Genomic DNA, 19,476 nt, shown 5'->3' with positions numbered 1-19,476 from the left:
TTCTGAGCAGCATCCCATCAAGTTTTTAGGTTTCCATGTGGACTTATGCATTTCTGTGAGACACATCTGGTAGAATATCTGCTTCAAAAGTCTTGTACAGTTCAGGCTATGGTTTAAATAATCTTGAGTGCAGTGTTGTTGAATAAGATTTATAAAGAGGGGTGTCAGTGTGATTTTGCCCTGAAAGAAATCTTATATAATGAGCTAGACTGCCTCTCTTTTTCCTGTATGAATAAAATATTGGCATTTAGGTGCAACAGCAGCACTCGAGAGTTATGGTCAATCTGCCAAATGTTGGGGCCTAATGGTGGCACTGTCACATATAACCTCAATAGCTCTGTTCCAGGCTTGGAGACATTTGTTGCTCGTCATAACATCCTCTCTCTACCTGTGGCACCTGGTAAAACATAACTGTGCTGATGATAAAGCAAAATATGCACCAACAAAGGAAGTGCACATTAACAGCTGGAAGTTGCACTTCACAACGCAAACCTGTAGACAAATAGTTATTTAACTAATGAATCAGACTGGAGAAGCATAGAAGTGAGCTCATGTATAGTTAACAAATCAGGAAACAGCCATGTCTTGTTCTCTTGGCAACATGACGCAGAAGAATGAGTCGACACAAACTAGATGTTCCAAACGTACAAATATAGATGATGGGCAAAACACCAGAGCAAAAACAAGTTTAAACATCTGCAAAGACACACAAAATGTCACCAATACACGTTGGTGCATTCTTTCTTTTGTGGTCATACAAAGATCAGGACATCCTGACAACTTATGGAAGGCTTGTAAAAGTGGCTTAAGTCAGTGAACTGCTGTTAAAGAGTTTACAGTCCAGATTTGCCTGAGTAGAAACCTCCCATGGGTCAAGACTATAGGATGTTAGACTCCAGGAACAGGCAAGTCTATGATACAATGAATGTGTTTTCACTGAAGCTCATTCTAAAATGTAAGAGGAATGCTGCAAGAGAACGCGAGATGTTCCCAGAAGCAACTTTAGCTGCATTTCAAATTAGGAACCGCATCCTTTGAAGGGTGCAGTCTATGGAACGTCCTGCTGAAGGATTTTATATTTGCACCATGTCAGCAGGTTACTTCTGACGCCCAATAATGTCAACAACTGCAGCTGAGTCCTTTTTATACGTGACGAAAACAATAACCCACGCAGAGGTGTCGATGAAGTCCAGCAGCCTCTTCATCAGAACTCTTGAACTCTTGTGCAGAAAATTTTGGCCATGATCTTTAGACGATAGTCTACAAATGCCAGTTAGATGACAGCTAACCATTGAAGTTGAAGATATATGTGTATATTCGGAGATACCTGCCATGTTTCTTTCTATTGATAACCTAATACAACAATGTACATTTAAATATAATAATGAATAAAGCAGCTTGACTTTCCAGAAACAAAACTCCAGTCTCCATGGAGAATCTACAGACCTTGCTGTGAGCAAACGTCAAGGACTTGCTAAAAGTGATTGAGCATTATCCTGAGTCATTAGGAGAGTAAATCTAAAAATTTCAAATGTAATTTTTCACTTTTTGATAAGCACTGTATTGTACTCTGGCACAAATGATCTACAGGGTAAGACATCACAAGAGCTGACTGATGAAACATTTATTTCATCTATCAGTCTGATACATTTAATTACAGATGTTCTACTGTCTGAAACAGACAAGGTCTTTTTAAGTTATTCCTATTAAAAGAGGCCAACAAGGCACTCAGCCTTGTATATAGTCCATGCAAGTGAGGATCTCTGCAAGAAAGTATAGTCAATGGAAGATATTATCCCCATGTTTTTAATCAGATGTTTCCTTAACTATCCATATTTAATTGTTATGTTTGACTGTTATGACTGATTTCTGGTCAGGCAAATTCACAGTCAGTGGATCTTGCAGGTCTTGAATTTTGATCCTGCTCACATGTGAATGTCTATTAATCTTGGCCTGCTGTGCTGGAGCCAGGATCAGTGAGAATACACGCTCTGGCTGGCTCTCAAGGTGTGCTATTGTACCCCACATGATAAACAGATGCAGCTGTCATCCCCACATTTTCCTGTGCAGCATTACTGCCCTTCCCTCATTGGCACCTAAGCAAGCTGGAGTGAGAATGGATAAAAATGGAAGAAAGATGCTGAAGAGAGGCAATTTGATGAGAGGAGAACGAGGAGAACACATTGGTGTAAGAACCGTATCATCTAAGTCATTCTTGTAATCACTGATTTCAGAGCAACAGCGGCTGCAAAAACGGGCATTTGGACATTTGCTTGATTGAGGAGCTTCGTCAATCAGTGACGAAAACTCTTAAACTGCACAACCTTAGCCAAAGGGGGACCTATGCAGTACAGTCTAAGGCACACAGAGCATCATCAAAGCACAATTTAGCAGCAGAAACGTGCTTAGAAATTCAGCTTTGACCTCACTGATACAGTGACCACAGCAGACACACTCACAGACAGACAGACAGTGCACTTCAGGAATGACAATCGCTGAGATGAATAAGCTGCTCAGCCCATTTGTATTAATGTTTAAGACACTGTTTTATAAATAGATAATCTCTAATGACTAATTTAGGAGGCAACCTTGCATTAAGATAAGTGAGTGGCGATGATCACCTTCACTAAAATGTGTTAACTCTAGTGCTGTGTACTGTTTAAACCTAACGTGGGTTGCTGCAAAGTATTAAATAGAAACAACTTTGGTGGACAAAATACAGTGTATACACTCCCTGGTGTTGTTAGGAACATTTAAATGAGATAATATTATAGTGATAGTAAAGGTTGATTTGATAAAGGTGTAGAAATTATAACAAATGGCAGCCACAACTTTAACTGAAAACATAAGTACCTTAAGTTGCTAAGGCGAAGAGTGTACGCACAAGTGATCCGTGCTAGCTGTATAAACCAAGTCAGCCTTAACTACGAACAGTATCCGGACTGGATGTGTAGGCACACGAAAACGTGAGATGATCGGCCAGAAAACCAAAACAAGAAGGCTCGACTCGATAAACCGGAACACTAGCGGATAATAGCTGGTTAATTCCGAGGGGACACTCCGGCCCGACACTCCGCTGCTTACAGCGTTTACAGCCAGCGGAGCCTACGCGGTGGATAGAGGACGTTTCTCGGTTAATGCCGGCGGTCTGTCCTCCATTATATCCCACTAACCATCGAATAATAGTGTGAACATGTCAACGGGCGTCTTCATTACGCCTTTTACAAAACGGAAAAAGCAGCTGGTTCCATAGTGTAGCGGTTATCACGTCTGCTTTACACGCAGAAGGTCCTGGGTTCGAGCCCCAGTGGAACCATGATCTTTTGATCCTGTTTTATTGCACTCAATAAACAACAAACTTACAAATGTGACATAGCACACTTTAAAACACATTAGAGGGTCAAATGAAGGAAGCATATGCGTACAGTGCGTGTCAACAATTCAAGGATGCAAAATATCCTTTTGAGTGAATAAGTACAAAAAGCCATGTAAAAAATGCTTAAAGGAAGGGCGAAGTAGGGCAAGAACTCATAAGTAGAATGGCTTTGAAAGTAAAAAGATCAAATGTAACATGTATTTTTCCTAACTATCCAGCTTCTAGCTTTACCTATTCAATGTTTGATGGCTGTGGATGACTAGGTGCTGTGGTACATCTCACAAGTTATCCTTTACTACTTAACATTCCCATTCCCATTCCATGTCCCAAGGCCTACCCGACCACCAACTTTCATTAAACAATACATTATCAGATCATCATCAAACAGCTAAGAAATGGGCTTCACAGGCAACAAAAACAACAACTGAGGGATAAGATCAGAGCTATTACCCAGAACCTAACTCACAGCAAAGCCATAGTGATTACAAGTATCCAAGTTAATGGCCACAATATGTGAAAGTAAAAAAGCCCAACACAAAGCAGGAAAGGAGGCAAAACATCTGGTTGGTGGAGGTGTTGATAAATTACTACTACAGCTTAAAAACTGTCCAAACACCAACACTCTCGTGTATGAGTTTTCTTAACATCTGTCTGCCCCACTACAGATAGAATGACAAGACATTTAGTTGGATATTAAAAGTTTTAACCTCTTTTAACCTCACAGCCTTTTTTTTAGTTTAAAAAAAAATATTTTATTATTATAATTGTCTAAAAACAACAGCTTATCAATTACTCAAGATTTATCTTCCAACCTTCTCTCTGAATGAACTTTCAAGTATTGTATTAATAAGCCACATATACCGGCCACCACAAATATGTTTTAATGTCACGACAGTTTAACAGCTAACATGAATAAACGTTTAAATTACTTTTACACCCTCCTGGTCTCGCTGTAGCTGTCAGATAACTGTGAACTACAAGGCTACATTTTGTGTTAGCTAGCTAGCTGCTCATAAATAAGCACTCACCGCAACTGCTGCTGTGGAAAAACTGCGTCCGCTGGAGTCCTCGCACTTGTTTAACTAGAGAATTACTGCTTTATGAGCCTTTCATGATTATTTTAGTTGTTCCACTGAGGAAACAGTGGCGTTAAAATTAATTTAAGAGCAGCAATTCTCTTTTCGCACTTTCAAATAGATGCTGTTCATTGCTGATATTCAAATAAAGACAAATTTGAATTGTACAGAGGTTAGCAAATGTGGCAATTGGTTTTTAAATGTGGCCCTTTTCCACAAACGGAAATTGTCTATTCTTTATTTCCTGGTGTCACATTAATTTCTGTCCGCAAAATGGCGAACGTAGCTGCTGCTGCCGCGGCTGCTGCAGCCGCTGCTGCTGCCGCGAACAGGGATCCAGCTGTTGATCGATCGTTGCGATCAGTGTTCGGTGAGTTCGGTGCCATTACTTGCTTGAGTAAAGGCAGTTTCATCTATTAGTTTTGATAACAAGCCGATAAACTTTACAGCTAATGAATGAAAGCTAGCTAACATACCTCTACGGCTAGTGTTGCTGTTAGCTAAGCAACGAGGGAGCAAAACTTAATCTGTCTAAAGAAGACATCAAACAAACTATAGATGATTTTTTGTTATTAACGGTGGCTTTTCATATGTCATAATTATTTTAGTGGGAAATATTCCGTATGAAGCAACAGAAGAGCAACTGAAAGACATTTTTTCTGAGGTCGGACTTGTTGTGAGCTTCAGGTGAGTAACGGAAGGAAGTGTTTATATGTAAACAGCTCTTTTACTCAAGTTTGAAATCTTAACTCGTTTTTCTCACATTACATATAAATAACCAAGCTTCTAAATCCCATGTAGTTCCACCAGAAAGAGGTTTTTCTCTTTCACCATGTGGTTGTTGTCAAACCTGCACCTTGTTGTTTTCAGGTTAGTTTATGACAGAGAGACAGGCAAACCAAAGGGATATGGTTTCTGTGAATATCAAGACCAGGAGACGGCACTCAGTGCCATGAGGAACCTGAATGGGAGAGAGTTCAGTGGTCGGGCTCTGCGTGTTGACAATGCAGCCAGTGAGAAAAACAAAGAAGAGCTGAAAAGTAAGTGTTCATGTACTGTTAGCTAACTGCAAGTGCACCACTCCTAATAGCCTTGTTGTAAGATGTGTCAGCAAAGCAGCAATTTAAATGTATTTGTGTATTTTTTGCAGGTTTGGGAACTGGAGCCCCAATTATTGAGTCTCCTTACGGAGATAGTGTCCAGCCAGCGGAAGCACCAGAGTCCATCAGCAGAGCTGTGGCCAGCCTGCCACCTGAGCAGATGTTTGAACTTATGAAACAGATGAAGGTAGGTGGGCTTGTTCTCTCAAATTTTTCCATGAGACATACATCATTTTCTCACAGACACTTTACTTAACTTTCTTTTAGATATTCTTAACTATCTACTTCCGTCAAAGGTGTCTTCCTGATTTACGTTGACTGGTCCTCAGTATGACGGATCCCTCTCTAGTGAACCTTTCCACAGCTCTTTGTCTAACAGTACATTGTCCCTCAAACAGGGCAGGTAAAACAGCATCTGCACTTTTGGAATAGCTTTAATTTACAAGGTTTTGTGCAACAAAAAAAAACACACAAATGCAACTGATGAGGAATCTACTAGAATTTAAAGTATTATTAGACCCTTACACTGTGTGTGATGCAACTTGCTCTTTTTTGGTGGGAGACATATTTCTTTCAGTCTGAATCACCTTCAGCCTGACAACTGTATACAGATGCTCTTCCTTTCCTTTCATTAGCAGAGACTCTGCTGTACAGCCTGCCTCTCTCAGCTCGACTACAGAAGCCTTATCTTTTCACAGCTGGCAGTCTGCTTCATTAAGCTCTTAGAAACAACCACACTGCAGACATTTCTCCCCCAGCTGGGAAAGTGTTTTGTTGCACCAACGCTTGTGTCAGTAGGACAGCCTCCATATGCTAATCAGAGTGCTTGTGCTCTGATCCACATACTAACAAAGATAACATCTTTGTCTAATGTCATTATTTTGGTTGGGTGTGGATGTGAATTATAAATATGTAATATTTTTTTCTTATAAATGATAATGATCAGTTCAAAGACTTTCTTTTTCGTGCGCAGTTTGATTTTTTTTTTTTCCAAAATCAGAGCTTTTTTTTTTCTTCCTAAATTTGATTTCTTTCTCCAGCTGTGTGTGCAAAACAGTCCCCAGGAGGCAAGGAACATGCTGCTGCAGAACCCTCAGCTGGCCTATGCCCTGTTGCAAGCTCAAGTGGTCATGCGGATTGTCGACCCCGAGATAGCCTTGGTGAGAATGAAGGATCAGTCAAATCTCAACAGTTCTTTAGAATGTTTATTTGAAGTACAATCCAGTCACTATGTTGGTGTTTGTTAGTTAAAATAAGAAATGCTATCTGGACATATTTTGAGATGTTTTTCCATGTACAGAAAATGCTCCATCGCCAAACTGCAGTTCAGCCACTGATTCCCAGCGGACAGGGTGGAGGAGCACCACCAGTCAACCCTCCTCAAGCACAACCCAGCATTCCAGTTTCTCAGCCACAGCCTGTGGTAAGCAGAACAGAATTTCATTCTTTAGGTAATGGTTACATTACAACAAAATCTCCCTGTTTTTGACTCTGAAATCAGATGTGAAGTCATGACTCTGGTACCGGTAGTAAATAAATATTGATTAGAGCCACAAGAAAGTTGAAGCAGGGTTTGAAAGGAATGCTTCTGTTTTTAGACTGGTACTGTGAGTAGTTGGTCCAGAGGTGACTGAACCAAAACAAGAACACTTGACTTCTCCTTTTTGTAGATTCAAGACTTTATAATAACGTGCATGTAGGTCGTGACTCATTACGAAATAGACCAAAAAATAATTTCTCTCATCCTTAACTGTCCATGTAGTGTTCCCTGTGCTGCTGCACTGCACTGCGTGTGGGTTTGGTTTCTATGACAATGTCATGAAAACGTAACACTCACCAGCAACGATCAGATTGGGCCAATCAGTTCCCACAGATCCAGAGCCTATCTGTCTTTGTTGTGTCAATTTCATGTCTGACATCTGGAGAGAACACCTTCTCCATTTTCTTAGTTACCAGGGTGGCGTGGTTATTTAAAAAAAAGGATGACAGAGATGACACAAGCACCATTCTGCAACCTCTTTATGATTCAACAATAGCAACACTGGTTGATCAAAGTTTAGGTAGGGTCATTTCTTTTTTCTAATTCATACTTTTCACATTTTTGTCATATTATCAGCCTGGAATGCATGTCAATGGAGCACCACCGATGATGCAGCCCCCCAATATGGGTGTTGTTCCTGGACCAATGGCTGTACCAGGACCTGTATCGGGACCAGTTGGACCTTCAGGTAAGTGTCAAGCTGTGTTTACACTTAAAGCACCAAATGAACTTTGTGCAGAAACCCTTGTTTTGCAGATACTAATTACTAGAAGTGTTAATGGCTTCACGTCTTTGTAGAAAATTAGAGGATAGATTGAATGTGTTTTAAGTGATTGTTCACAGTTATCATGGTGTAGCTTCATGCAGAGTTACCTTTAGATAAGTTTGTAAACAGGCTTTCAGAGCTGCAAATTGATGATTGATAATGAAAATCAATTTAGCTTTTCTGCAAAGTATTTTACTTGGCTGTGAAACTCTAGATTTTGATTTGAAGATCTACCATAACTGTGTGATACTAAACGGAAAGGGCATAGCACCTACCAAGTGTTTAGGGTTAAGGCGTGTTTGGTACTTTTTTTGAATGTCATGGCTCTCTGGGATCACTAGGTGTCACCAGAGACCTGTAATTAGTGGAGGTTCCCCGTGAGAAAATGGTAATTGTGACTGCTGACTGTCTTTACACCTAAATGTACTCCTCTGTAACATATATTGCTGTTTAGCTCCCTCCTCACCCCTCTGTGTGTGCATGTGTGTGTGTGAGATGATTTCATTAGTGCGCTAAAATGCTGCTTTGCTCTCTTGAGTCTTGTGTCTCTTGTTCTTTTCACTTTAATGCTGGCTCAGGAAACCTTCAGCATTCTCCCACAGGATCGTCCGGGCAAGCTGCTATCGAGCGGCCTCAAGGTATCACTGTATCTTGCTTCAGTTTTCCAGTCAGGTTGTAGCACTGACCGGCCCTGTCTGGACCATGTCTGGTATTATTCTACCGTTTTTTAAGACTGCATGTCCCCTATAAATAAATGTGAAGCTCTTACCATTACACATTCAGAGCTGTTCTGAAGCTTGTTGATATAAAGATTATGCTCTCAGAGTAGTGTCATAACAAGAGCAGAACATGTCACGTCCTGAGGGTGGTGACACTGCATGTGGAAAGATACAGGTTTGTGCCAAGAGTGCCAAGTGTTTCTACATGATTACCGTAATGGGGTGGCATTTCTGTCCAATGGCAGCGTAAAGCAGTTTAACTTGAGATGAAGAATGATGCAACGTTTTAATATTATAAAATTAGACTTAGCTGCTGTTTGCATACTTGTTGTGCCTAAAGCTCTCTTTGAGATGGACAACTTTGGTCAGCTTGATGACTTATCAGTACAAAAGAGCACTTAAGATGCACTTTTAGCTGCTGTGAAAGAGGTTTTAAAATGCTCCAGTGGCCTCACCAGCGCAGCATGTCTGGTAGGCGCACTCAGCTGTGACCGGTGGGTTGTCTGATATAGAAGAACCCTTTGGCAGGTGTTGGAGCTAATGTCCATTGTTGACATATATGATTCAGAGGATTGCTTTGTGGTGTCTGCTGTTTGTGGTTTTGCAAAGTTGTGAAGTAACTTGATGCATTCAGACTGATGGATGTGGACTACAGCAGCGTTTCTTAGATGTGGAGAATGTGAGGGTGGAGGCATGCTTTTGCCCTAAAAGGCATATTCATACTCATTTTCTGTGTTTATGTTCTGTTTTTAGCCGTGGTGCTGTTGCCATGGCACTGTGGGCAAATTTGGGTCAGTGAGCCTGCGGAGCAGTGTTTATCCTCCGTACCTGCGAACTCATAGAAATCATGGTGACCGCACCTGACACCAACTAGGCTGTTTGTTTAGCGACTAAAAAATACTGCGTGTAAATTATAAACATTAACATGTTGCAGATTTTCACAGAACTCCTACTCCAGCCAGGGTAAACACAGAAACAGTGACATTTTATCATGAGTTGCAGTCGTGTATCAGTCCATGTATACAGCACGTGTCTCACTTACAGAGGCAGAAACTACAGAGCCATTGTTGTAGTCCTACGAAGCTTTGAGTGACATTAAACTAAGTTTGCAGGTCAGTGAAAGCAATCTTGTTAAATGCCGTTTCATGTTTGTGTTTGTCAGCATCAGTAGTCAAAAAATGTCCACAACAATGTGACACTGACAAGCTAACAGCAGCCCAGGGGTCGTTTACCAGGTCATCTAAATGCACCTTTTCATTTTCAGTGAAACAAATACACATGATAAGAGTGATATGTTTTTGTTTTAAGCTAGAAGAAGATGAGGTAAACGGCTCCCTTTTTTGTTTGTCTCTGCTGTAAAGTTAGGTATTATAACATGGAAGTCTGTGGGGAAGAAATTGCTTCTTGATCCAGCCTCAAGTGGCCACACAGGGGACTGCAGCTAGTGTGTTGTTGCTGTTCCTGCTTAAAAAGAATATTTGAGGTCCAGACAAAGGCAAGCTAGGATGTTATCTTGTTATTGTGCTCAACTACTAACTAGGTACCACAGTACTCTTATGACTTTCATGTTAATATCAATTCATTAACTGAACACTAAGACATCGATTGCTTTTTCTCTGCATGCCTCCTGTCCATGATGTTCTCATGACCAAATCACATCAGAATTACAAGACACAAGTAGGAAATACTCTTTCTGGTCAGGTTTTCTGTGTCTGTGTGAAAACAGAGATTTATTTGATGTGTTTTTTTTTTTTAAAAACCTTTAATCTCCCTGTTAATATTGATGAGAGACCTCCGTGTTCTGCTTTCTTCCTGATTTTGTGTTCCTGATCACTCCCTGATGTCCCCCTGTGTGTTGTAATGTTGGACACTTGCTGTGGTCTCTGTGTGTTTTATCACATCTCTGCCCTGAGCAAACACTCACCTTCTTATAGGTGTGGGTGCTTTCTAAAGTGGATTAGTCATGATAACACATTTTCTGCTCAGTGACCTGAAGAAAAATGTGCTTGTAGTGAATGTATTTATGTAGTTGAATATTTAGTCTTTGTCCTTTCAGGACCGGGCGGTATCCCTCCGAGAGGCCTGCTAGGAGACGGTCCCAATGATCCCAGAGGAGGAACTCTGCTGTCTGTTACAGGAGAAGTCATTGATCCCAAGTAAGACATCCACCCATATTTTACAATAACAACAGAAAAGGTGTATGTTTTTTTTAGGAGTGCAGCAGGCCAAGTTAGAAATGTTGTCATGCAAGATTTTGTAAAACATGCAGTTACCATGGTAATTATGGTTTTAATTTAATTAAAATTAAATTTAAAACCATTAATTATTATTAATAATGGTAATTATGGTTTTACTACTCCAGATCCCAGGCATTTTTACTAAGGCACATGTAGGGCAGAAATGGAAAATAATAGAGGTTAAGCTACCTGACTGTATAGGAACAAAGCTGTAAACATTAAGTGCATCCACACCCTGACATCGTGCTGCACACGTTGCACATAGTATTTTTCACAGAGCAGCAGGACAGAGCGGAGGAGTGTGTGCCTCGCTGAGAAGTTGGAGGTGTGCAGTCTGTTCTCTGTTACCTAGTGAAACAAATATACATTAATCTGATGATCAATAAAAAATATGTTGATATATGTTCCCATGTTCATCCATGGTGAAAACTGACCAAAATAATTAAATCACAAATACATCTAGCCAAACTGTGTTTCCCCTCCATTGGCTCTGTTTAAGGCTTGATTTATATTGACGTGTTAAATCCATGGCAGAGGCTCACAAGCACCTCTTCAGGAATTTAACTACATGTTGTGATGCAGTGATTGGCATTCTATTTCCTTCCGTGGATTACTCTTACCTGCCAACATTTGATGTTAACTTCACTACAGTTCAGTCGTGTTATACGCCTCTGACATCTCTGCTGTAATTTCAGTTTCACATGTAACCTTTCAACATTTATTTGCTCCAACTTCGACATAATCCAGTTGCCATTGTCTGGATTTAACAGATTAAACTAAAAAAAACACTGCAACAGTGGCTTGAGTCACAGAGTGAGGCACACATCAGTGTGCAAATACACTGCATACAGTAAATGTAGCAGTGTATATCCACCTTTAGACTGAGGGTGAGAGTAGCTGCTCCTTTATGTCAAAAGGAGTGTGATGAGGTGGTTAGTGGTTCTGATCAGGGCATGCCCAGCTGGAAAGCCAACACATAGTAGACTCAGAATGTGATGGTATTTCTCATCTGACCTGGGGATTCTCTAGATGAAATAGACAACAAAAATCCTGCTTAGCCTGCTGCCACCATGACCTGATAAAGGTGGTGCAGGATTTGGATAAGGGGATAAAAATGGATGAATGTTTGACAATTAAAACCTGCTTGGCCAGTTCAGCAGTTTTAATCTATCAATAAAATGCTGTTCTTGTTAAGTGAGGTGTGCAAATATGTTTGTCTTTTTCTACCAACCGTGCACAGTAAAATAAACAGGGTTTGATTGTTATGATGGTGAACTGTAACTCAAACTGTAGCTGTAACTCAAGCTGTAGTTAGAACTGTAACTAAAATGCTGTTCTTGTTAAGTGAGGTGTGCAAATATGTTTGTCTTTTTCTACCCACCGTGCACAGTAAAATAAACAAGGTTTGATTTTTATGATGGTAAATTGTAACTCAAAACTCCACGTTTATGTGGAGTTTTTTATGCAAAATATGTCATTTTTTTCATCCATTTTTGTTTCTGTATTCAGCCGGGGCTACATGGGGGCTCCACCTCCACACCAGGCTCCACCTGTACACATGTCTCAGATGGCGGCTGGACCTCCAGATATGAGGGGACCTCCAATGGACATGAGAGGCCCACCCATGGGTGAGCCACGAAACATGATGGGTGACCCCAGAGGGCCCCCGATGATGGAGCCACGGGGACCGCCCATGGAAACCAGAGGTAGCTGCTCCAACAAGGCTTCATATTTGGATGTCGTGCTCAGTTTAAGATGGAAAATGATTTAAAGCATGTCTGTTTCCTTATGATCAATATCAGTGTTTTTAACATTTCCTCAACATTGTGTGATCGCTGTGGTTCTCTTTCCTTCTGCAGGCCGTGACCCGAGGGCAATGGACTCTCGCGGACCAGTGACTGGCCAGAGGGTTCCCATGACAGCAGGAATGCAAGGCCCCGTCCCTCACAGCATGGGACCAAACGCTCCTCCACCAGCAAGACCGGTAACAGCCCCGACTGTTTTCTGTTTTTTCTTTGCTATACACAGAGTTATTGTTTTATGTGTTGTGACTCTGAGTGTTGTGTGCTGCAGGGTCCTGGTATTTCAGGTGTTCCCCCATCAGGAGGAGGCTTCAGTCCAGGGCAGAGTCAGGTCTCCACACAAGACCAGGAGAAGGTGGGTGTCACTTTATCTCAGTCATCACTCTGCCTTCATAATATTTGAAGGAAAAGTTTCTCATTCACTGGTTGCAAAACTGTCACACCTGACGACAACGGGTTATTGTTTGGACTGAACAATAGCTGTTTTTGTTTTGTTTTTTTTCCCCTGTGACATCTTGATGATATTTTTCCGTCCACCTTCAGGCCGCCCTGATCATGCAGGTTCTACAGCTTACCCCAGAACAGATCGCCATGTTGCCTCCGGAGCAGCGGCAGAGCATCCTCATCCTCAAGGAGCAGATTCAGAAGACTGCAGGCGGAGCTCCTTAATGGTCTGACTGACGAGACGCTGTAAAGTTTTCTTTCCATGTCTTCGTTGGAAACATTTTTGAGTTTGTTCCATGTCCTTGTTTCAGGACTTGCGCTCTGCCTCCAACGTCTCATATTCTTAGTTTGGACTGTTTGTATAGTGTTTTTTAATCCTATTGTCTGTTTTGTATGAAGGTTGGTGTAGATTTAAAAACTCTCGACAAGACTGTCATGACGTCTCATCTTTCTTTTTTTCCCCCCCTCCAAACCAAACTGTTTTATCAATAAAGGAATACATTGATTGTCTTCATGTGTTTATTTAGAAGGAGTTGTATACAGAACAGGTGTTTAGAGGATGATTAACCACAGGCTACGTGACTGTTGTCCTATGTCTGATAAGGAAATAGAACCTGACGGGTTACTGTCTCATTCCAAGAAACCTGCTTCCTTTGTGTCACAAAAAATTCCCAGACAAAGGTAAACAGCTTTTAATGTACAGAAAAGGCTAATTATTATTCTTCAGTGGAAAATAAGGGACTAATAACAGACAGGAAATGAAAGATAATGTGATAGTTCAAGAAACAAATATTTAAGGGTTCTTAAATGCATCTTGAAAACGTTTTTTGGTTTGATAAAATCAAAGTTTGCAGAGTTAACATAACCCTTAATTTTTAGTTTAGATTTTTGAAAGTATATTTGCAAAGCATCTTTATGAACTTCCTGTTTTGTACTTTCCTTGTGCACAAGCAAACACTTTGTAACAGTAAAATTCCGCTCATAGTCTTCACCACAAACACTGGTTAAAATGACTAAATGATACAACAGGAGCACTGTAAAGGTGCAGCCACAGTGATTCATTGATAGAAGAGAAAGTGGATCCCTGAGTGGCACTGATTAAACAACATGCTGTCACGTTGTCATGTTGTCCTGCGGCTTTGTCATCAACACTTCTCTTCAGATAGTTTGATGAGAGGCTTCCTCCAAATTACCTTCAAAAATCACAGATGGTTGCCTCCCTGATACTTTTACTTCCTCTTTCTCAGAAGTTCTCTTTGTTGAAGTAAAATTTGGTCTTGCGAGGATCCACGTCTGAGTATTTGGCACATTTCTTCGCCAAGACTTTGGCGAGCATTGCAGGGCCACACAAGAATGTTCCAACAACTGACCTGAAAATGACAAAAAAGGGTTTAAATGGGTCACAAGCTGTGGAGAAAGCATTTTATATTTAACTCCATTATATTCTAAAAAAAATAGTTACAGAGATTCAAAATTTGACAGTCTATGTATTTATACATAAATACATACAGCATATACATGGTGTGTATAGGTATTTATAGGTTTTAATGTAAATGAAGAATACTTTAATACTTGGAAAAGAGTTCAATTTATTTCAGCAGGAGTTTGATCTTACATGGGGTTCTCTTTGCGGACTTGTTCAAACTCTTTGTCCCAGAGGGGTCGGCCATATTGAGTTTTCTGTCTGAGCCCAGTGATCACATCTGTGTCCTCGTCAAAGTGGACCATCACGTGATTTGCCTGTGGACAGCGTGAGAGATGAGTTTTAGGTGAACTCATACTGTTAATCTGGACTGACTGGAGCACAGTGACTCTTAGTGACGTACGTGGGTTTGATCCCATCCGGTCAGGTAGAGTTTATAGGTGAGGAAATCCCCCATGCCTCTCTCCTCCATCTCTCTCTCCAGCACCTGCAGCAGGTCGGCAAACCACTCAAAGGCATGTGTTTCCCGGCAGAGCCAATAAAAGTAGATCTGAAACCAGGAAGTAGATCTTAAACAATGGCTCCTTACAGAAGAGTTGGCTGCACTGCTGATGACTTAATTTGGGCGTAGTGTTAAATCACACTGAAGTCATTATGTAAAAATACAATAGCAGCCCCAACCTCACATCCATCAAGCCAACACAATGGAATATTTCCACGGGGTTAAATGTCAGACTGACTGTGGGCATTTCAGTCGTTACCTTTCTGGTGCGCAGCTTTGGATTTGACTCTTTGAACTTGTACCAGATGGACTTGAGGATGGAGGCGAATGGAGTGACACCGATGCCAGCACCAACCAGCATGCTGACCTCGTAGTCAAACACGTCCTCACTGGCTGTGCCAAACGGTCCGTCTACACCCATCCTGAGGATGAAGAAACATAGTAGTTATATATATATATAAGATATAAGATATATAAATATAAGTTTACAGCTTTCCATTTATGATGTCTGACACTATGTCTGAGACAATAATCTGAACGTATGAAGCAGTCATACATATTAAGTTATGACCCCTCCATTTAGTGCTCAGGCTGACGGCACTGACTAATCAGAGCAGAAGGCTGATGACTTGTGTTGTTTCAAAAACCTGCATCATTGGAAACTGCCCGAAAAAGCATAAAAGAACTCACTTGGGTCCCTGTGCTCCCTCTGGCAGCTGCTGCATGATGTCTATAAGTTTGTCAGTCCAGTCTCCAGCTGAGCGGATGTGGACGGTGAAGAAGTCCTCCTCGGGGGCAGAGGTCATGGTAAACGGGTGCCACTCCAGCTGGGAGATAGCCGGACAGTTGAGGAAGACGTACTGACCCACCTCCATCTTGAAACCGCTCTTCACCATCTGCAGTTCCAGCACTTTGGATGGCCGCATTACGATCTGGAAAAAAAACAAGAGGGATAAGATAATCTGGAACTCAGCAGGGAGCAGAGAGGCCATGAATCAAACGCACCTTCCTGTATCTGACTGTCTGCATGTAGCGAATGAAGCGCAGCAGACGCTCACAGACATACAGAATCATTGGGCCAATCACCCACATCCAGGTCTGGAAAAAAGCCCAGAGATTTCTTTAGTGACATCTGACAGGTGAAGCTATGGGTATAAAGACAGAAAAACACACACCTGTGGAAACCCTCCTGCAAACTGAGGGATGGGACACTCAGGAATCCGTCCCCATTCATCACTGCGGTCTTTACAAAAGGTGAAGTTGTGTGGTGGATCTGTCCTCTGTTGACTCCTCACAATGCGCCTGCAAACAACACACACACATACACACAAGTTAAACCTGCCTGAAAAAAAAACAACCACATTCCAGCAAAACAAGAAAGGAAAAAGAAAAGGCAGCTGCCCCGTACCCGGCTCCGTGAAAGACCAGACCAGCGAAGAAGATGATGAAGAGGTGATGGGTGTACCAGAAAACCTCAAAGTAGCTGCGTCTGATAACCTCCATGGAGGAGGTGATAATGAGGATGAGCGCCAGGGTGATGACGACGCCTGTAAGGCCAGCGATGGTGGTGAAGGCAAAGTAGGTGGGAATCTGCTGTGGGTCCTGAGACGCAAGGGGGACAAGATGGACACGTTTAACGACAACAGAAAGTCACACAGTACACAAACAGCAGCAGCTGACTGCGTCAATCCAGAGTCAGACAGAGTCTCCAGAGTTCTTTAAGAATCGATCAAAGATCAATAATATCAGCACTAAGAGACAGATTAGTTGGAGCTGAAATGTAGTTTTGTTCCAAAGTGTTACACGTGGCATGTTTACATTGCATTATAAAACCATTATTATTATTATTATTTCCTCTGCCAGTGGACCATTACAATGAGAAGACGCTTCTAATATGTTGCTTCTACTACAGGAGGAACTACCTGTCCTCTGTACTTATGTTCAGTTTGTCTGATAGATGATTGTTTTTAGTTTTTAGTGCCCTGGGGAATTCTACAAATGAATAAATGTGCACTTTTTAAGGTGGTGACTTACGAGGTCTTTGATGCGGACTGGGTTCAGGTAGGTGGTGTTTCCTGCGTCCTCCAGGCTGGACAGAGCGGTGCTGAGTTTGTCGTAAACACCCTGCCGGCTGTTGGTGAACCACTCCAAGTTCAGCAGGTGAGCGATGGTGTGAACGGCTGTCAGAACACACAGAGGAGGCAGAGTGAGGTTCACTTCATGTCGAGTTGTTACACAGGATGTGATTCTAGACCAAAACTCACTCATTTTTTAAAGATGTGTGTGTGAGAAACGAGAGGACTCATCTCACTGCACCAATACCTTTGAGTGAGTGGCCTTCACATGTGTCTTATCTGAACTCTGACAAGCCTCAGGTCAGACATGTTTACAGAATCGTAAACACATATGTTTTTTTTTATGTGCATATAGCTAAAGATATAATGATATATTGACAAACAAACTGCACGATACTAACAACAAAAAGAATGATTGATGGAAAGAATTCAAAAGGAGGGTGAATGAGGAGAAATCCACCTGTCATCAGAGCGATCATGTACGCCACCAGCTTGTGAAAACTTAGATTTTTGTCCAGTTGTTTCCTCATTGTTCTGCTGCAACACTGAAAAGATAAAGAATGGAGGGACGTGGGACGTAAAACATCTTTCCACAGCAGAAAGCCACCCAACCTGTGTCTATTAATGGAGCAAGAAGGTGGTGATGTAATGGCAAACCTGAACAGTCATATGTAGAAAATATACAGATAACTATTATATAATGCTTTCCTGATGTGTGTGAAATATGAACCTTATTTATTTATTTATTTATTTATTATTGTTTTCTTGCAACAAAAGCATTAAAATAAGGATTAGAAATGATAAGAAGATGAACTTTTTTATAGTTAAAACATGTTTAAAAAAACATGCTTTAGTATGAGATAACACAACAGCAGACTTGTTCCGCTGTCTGACTTGCTGACAGTGTGAAAAGACTTGACCTTTCAAAGATAATGAGAGGGATTGCAGCACGCCACCTCGCCCTGCTGCGACATGTAAACATCATGATCTTACCACAAAGGAGCCTCGGATCAGAGACAGCAGGTTCCTGCACACCGGCAGGAGGATCAGCATGCAGTTAAAGTTGAGGACAGCTGCAGGAGCTCGGGCCCATGGCAAGGCAGACTGAAATTAAGGTAAGATACCTATTCATGTGAGGGAAGTATTGACTTCTAACTCAAGTGAAGAATCAGATTCAGAAAACGTTATTTGTCCCAGAGGGGCGATTTAAGGTAGTGAGCAGCTGTGTAAGATACAATACATTTTGCATTTAATACACTTAATCGATATATCCAGCCACCCATCATCTGAACCCGCTTTGTCCTGCAGTGCAGGGTCATGGGGAGCTGGAGCCTATCCCAGCTATCTATGGGTGAGAGGCAGGGTTACACCCTGGACAGGTCACCAGTCCATCACAGGTCAACACACACAGACAAACAACCATTCACACCCACACCTATGGGCAGTTTAGAGTCACCAGTTGACCTAACAAGAACATCTTTAGAATGTGGAAGGAAGCTGGAGTTATATTATATATAATAAAATTAATAATATATCTCCAATACTAAAATTATCCCCCAAATGCATTTTATTTTATTTTATTTTATTTTTTGTCAGCTTTTGGATTATGAACGTTCCCCCATATCCAACAATTGTTTTGAATCATATTTCAACAGTTAGTTACATAAAAAACAGACAAATTACAGAATAAAAAGTTGTACATTCATTTACATTTGCACTATTTATCATCTTTTTCTTTTTTATTTCCTGGGACAGGTGTGTACTGAACCTCCAAGTGATCAGCACCTGTCCATTAGTAAAACATTTCATGTCCTGCCTGATTAAATGCAGTATGGCAGCAATAGTTTTTACATTTTAACTTCCTCTACCACTGATCGATGCATCATAATAATGTCTCGCGTCCTCTGCGGAGGTCTCTGTACTCACCCCTAGAAGATGGCGTGTGTAGTAGAACTGATCCCCTCGGTCATAAAACAAGTAAAACCAGACAAAAAGGAAGATGTTGATGCCCATCCAGACCACCTGCAGACACAGCCAGGGTCATGTTTGCATCACAAAATTATCCAAGGGACATTTTTGTCAATGTTAAAACAATCTGTTTTTGTGTCCTATCACAGAGGGGTCTGTGAATATGAAGCACTCACCAGCATGACAGCTGTAAAACCATTGTTGATAATCCAGTTCCCCATGTTGAGCACTTCACCTACTCACAGCAGCAGCGGCTCACCTGCATCCCCTGCCTTCCTGTAGACTGTTATTTTATACCTTTCTGCTCGGACTCCTCCCTCCTCTGCAGGTGTAAGCTACAGGTGAGGTGGTGACTCACAAAGAAAAAAAAACATGTAGGCAGTGAAATTGCACTTTTCAGGAAGTTTGGAGGAAAAGTTTCCTTCCTGGAGTTGCATGACTACATTCC

The 19,476-nt window shown here is 41.4% G+C and overlaps 2 protein-coding genes and 1 non-coding gene across 3 annotated transcripts; 2 read left to right on the top strand and 1 right to left on the bottom strand.

The window, feature by feature from the left end:
- Positions 1-3,243: 3,243 nt before the first annotated feature.
- Positions 3,244-3,316, top strand: trnav-uac (transfer RNA valine (anticodon UAC)). Its single transcript has one exon. It is a non-coding gene; the product is annotated as a tRNA-Val (tRNA).
- Positions 3,317-4,711: 1,395 nt separating this feature from the next.
- cstf2 (cleavage stimulation factor, 3' pre-RNA, subunit 2) lies at positions 4,712-13,490 on the top strand. Its single transcript, XM_028416389.1, has 12 exons — positions 4,712-4,822; positions 5,061-5,139; positions 5,323-5,492; positions 5,603-5,739; positions 6,593-6,712; positions 6,853-6,975; positions 7,669-7,780; positions 10,634-10,733; positions 12,324-12,520; positions 12,674-12,798; positions 12,888-12,971; positions 13,160-13,490. The coding sequence occupies exons 1-12, from the start codon at positions 4,726-4,728 to the stop codon at positions 13,283-13,285; spliced, it is 1,470 nt and encodes a 489-aa protein (XP_028272190.1). The 5' UTR covers positions 4,712-4,725; the 3' UTR covers positions 13,286-13,490.
- A 114-nt stretch (positions 13,491-13,604) lies between these two features.
- Positions 13,605-19,289, bottom strand: nox1 (NADPH oxidase 1). The gene is made up of 13 exons (XM_028416388.1): positions 19,205-19,289; positions 18,987-19,082; positions 18,054-18,164; positions 17,521-17,605; positions 17,020-17,165; positions 16,394-16,587; positions 16,161-16,287; positions 15,991-16,083; positions 15,676-15,917; positions 15,245-15,407; positions 14,887-15,033; positions 14,676-14,800; positions 13,605-14,430 (listed from the first exon to the last, which is right to left on the bottom strand). Exons 1-13 carry the CDS (start codon positions 19,247-19,249, stop codon positions 14,304-14,306), a joined length of 1,701 nt encoding a protein of 566 aa, XP_028272189.1. The 5' UTR covers positions 19,250-19,289; the 3' UTR covers positions 13,605-14,303.
- Between the last annotated feature and the right edge of the window lie 187 nt (positions 19,290-19,476).

The sequence above is a fragment of the Parambassis ranga genome, chromosome 10 (assembly GCF_900634625.1).
Source record: "Parambassis ranga chromosome 10, fParRan2.1, whole genome shotgun sequence".
NCBI classification, from domain to species: domain Eukaryota; kingdom Metazoa; phylum Chordata; class Actinopteri; family Ambassidae; genus Parambassis; species Parambassis ranga.
Note: the sequence above shows the minus strand (reverse complement) of the source record. Positions and strands in the feature narration are given on the sequence as shown.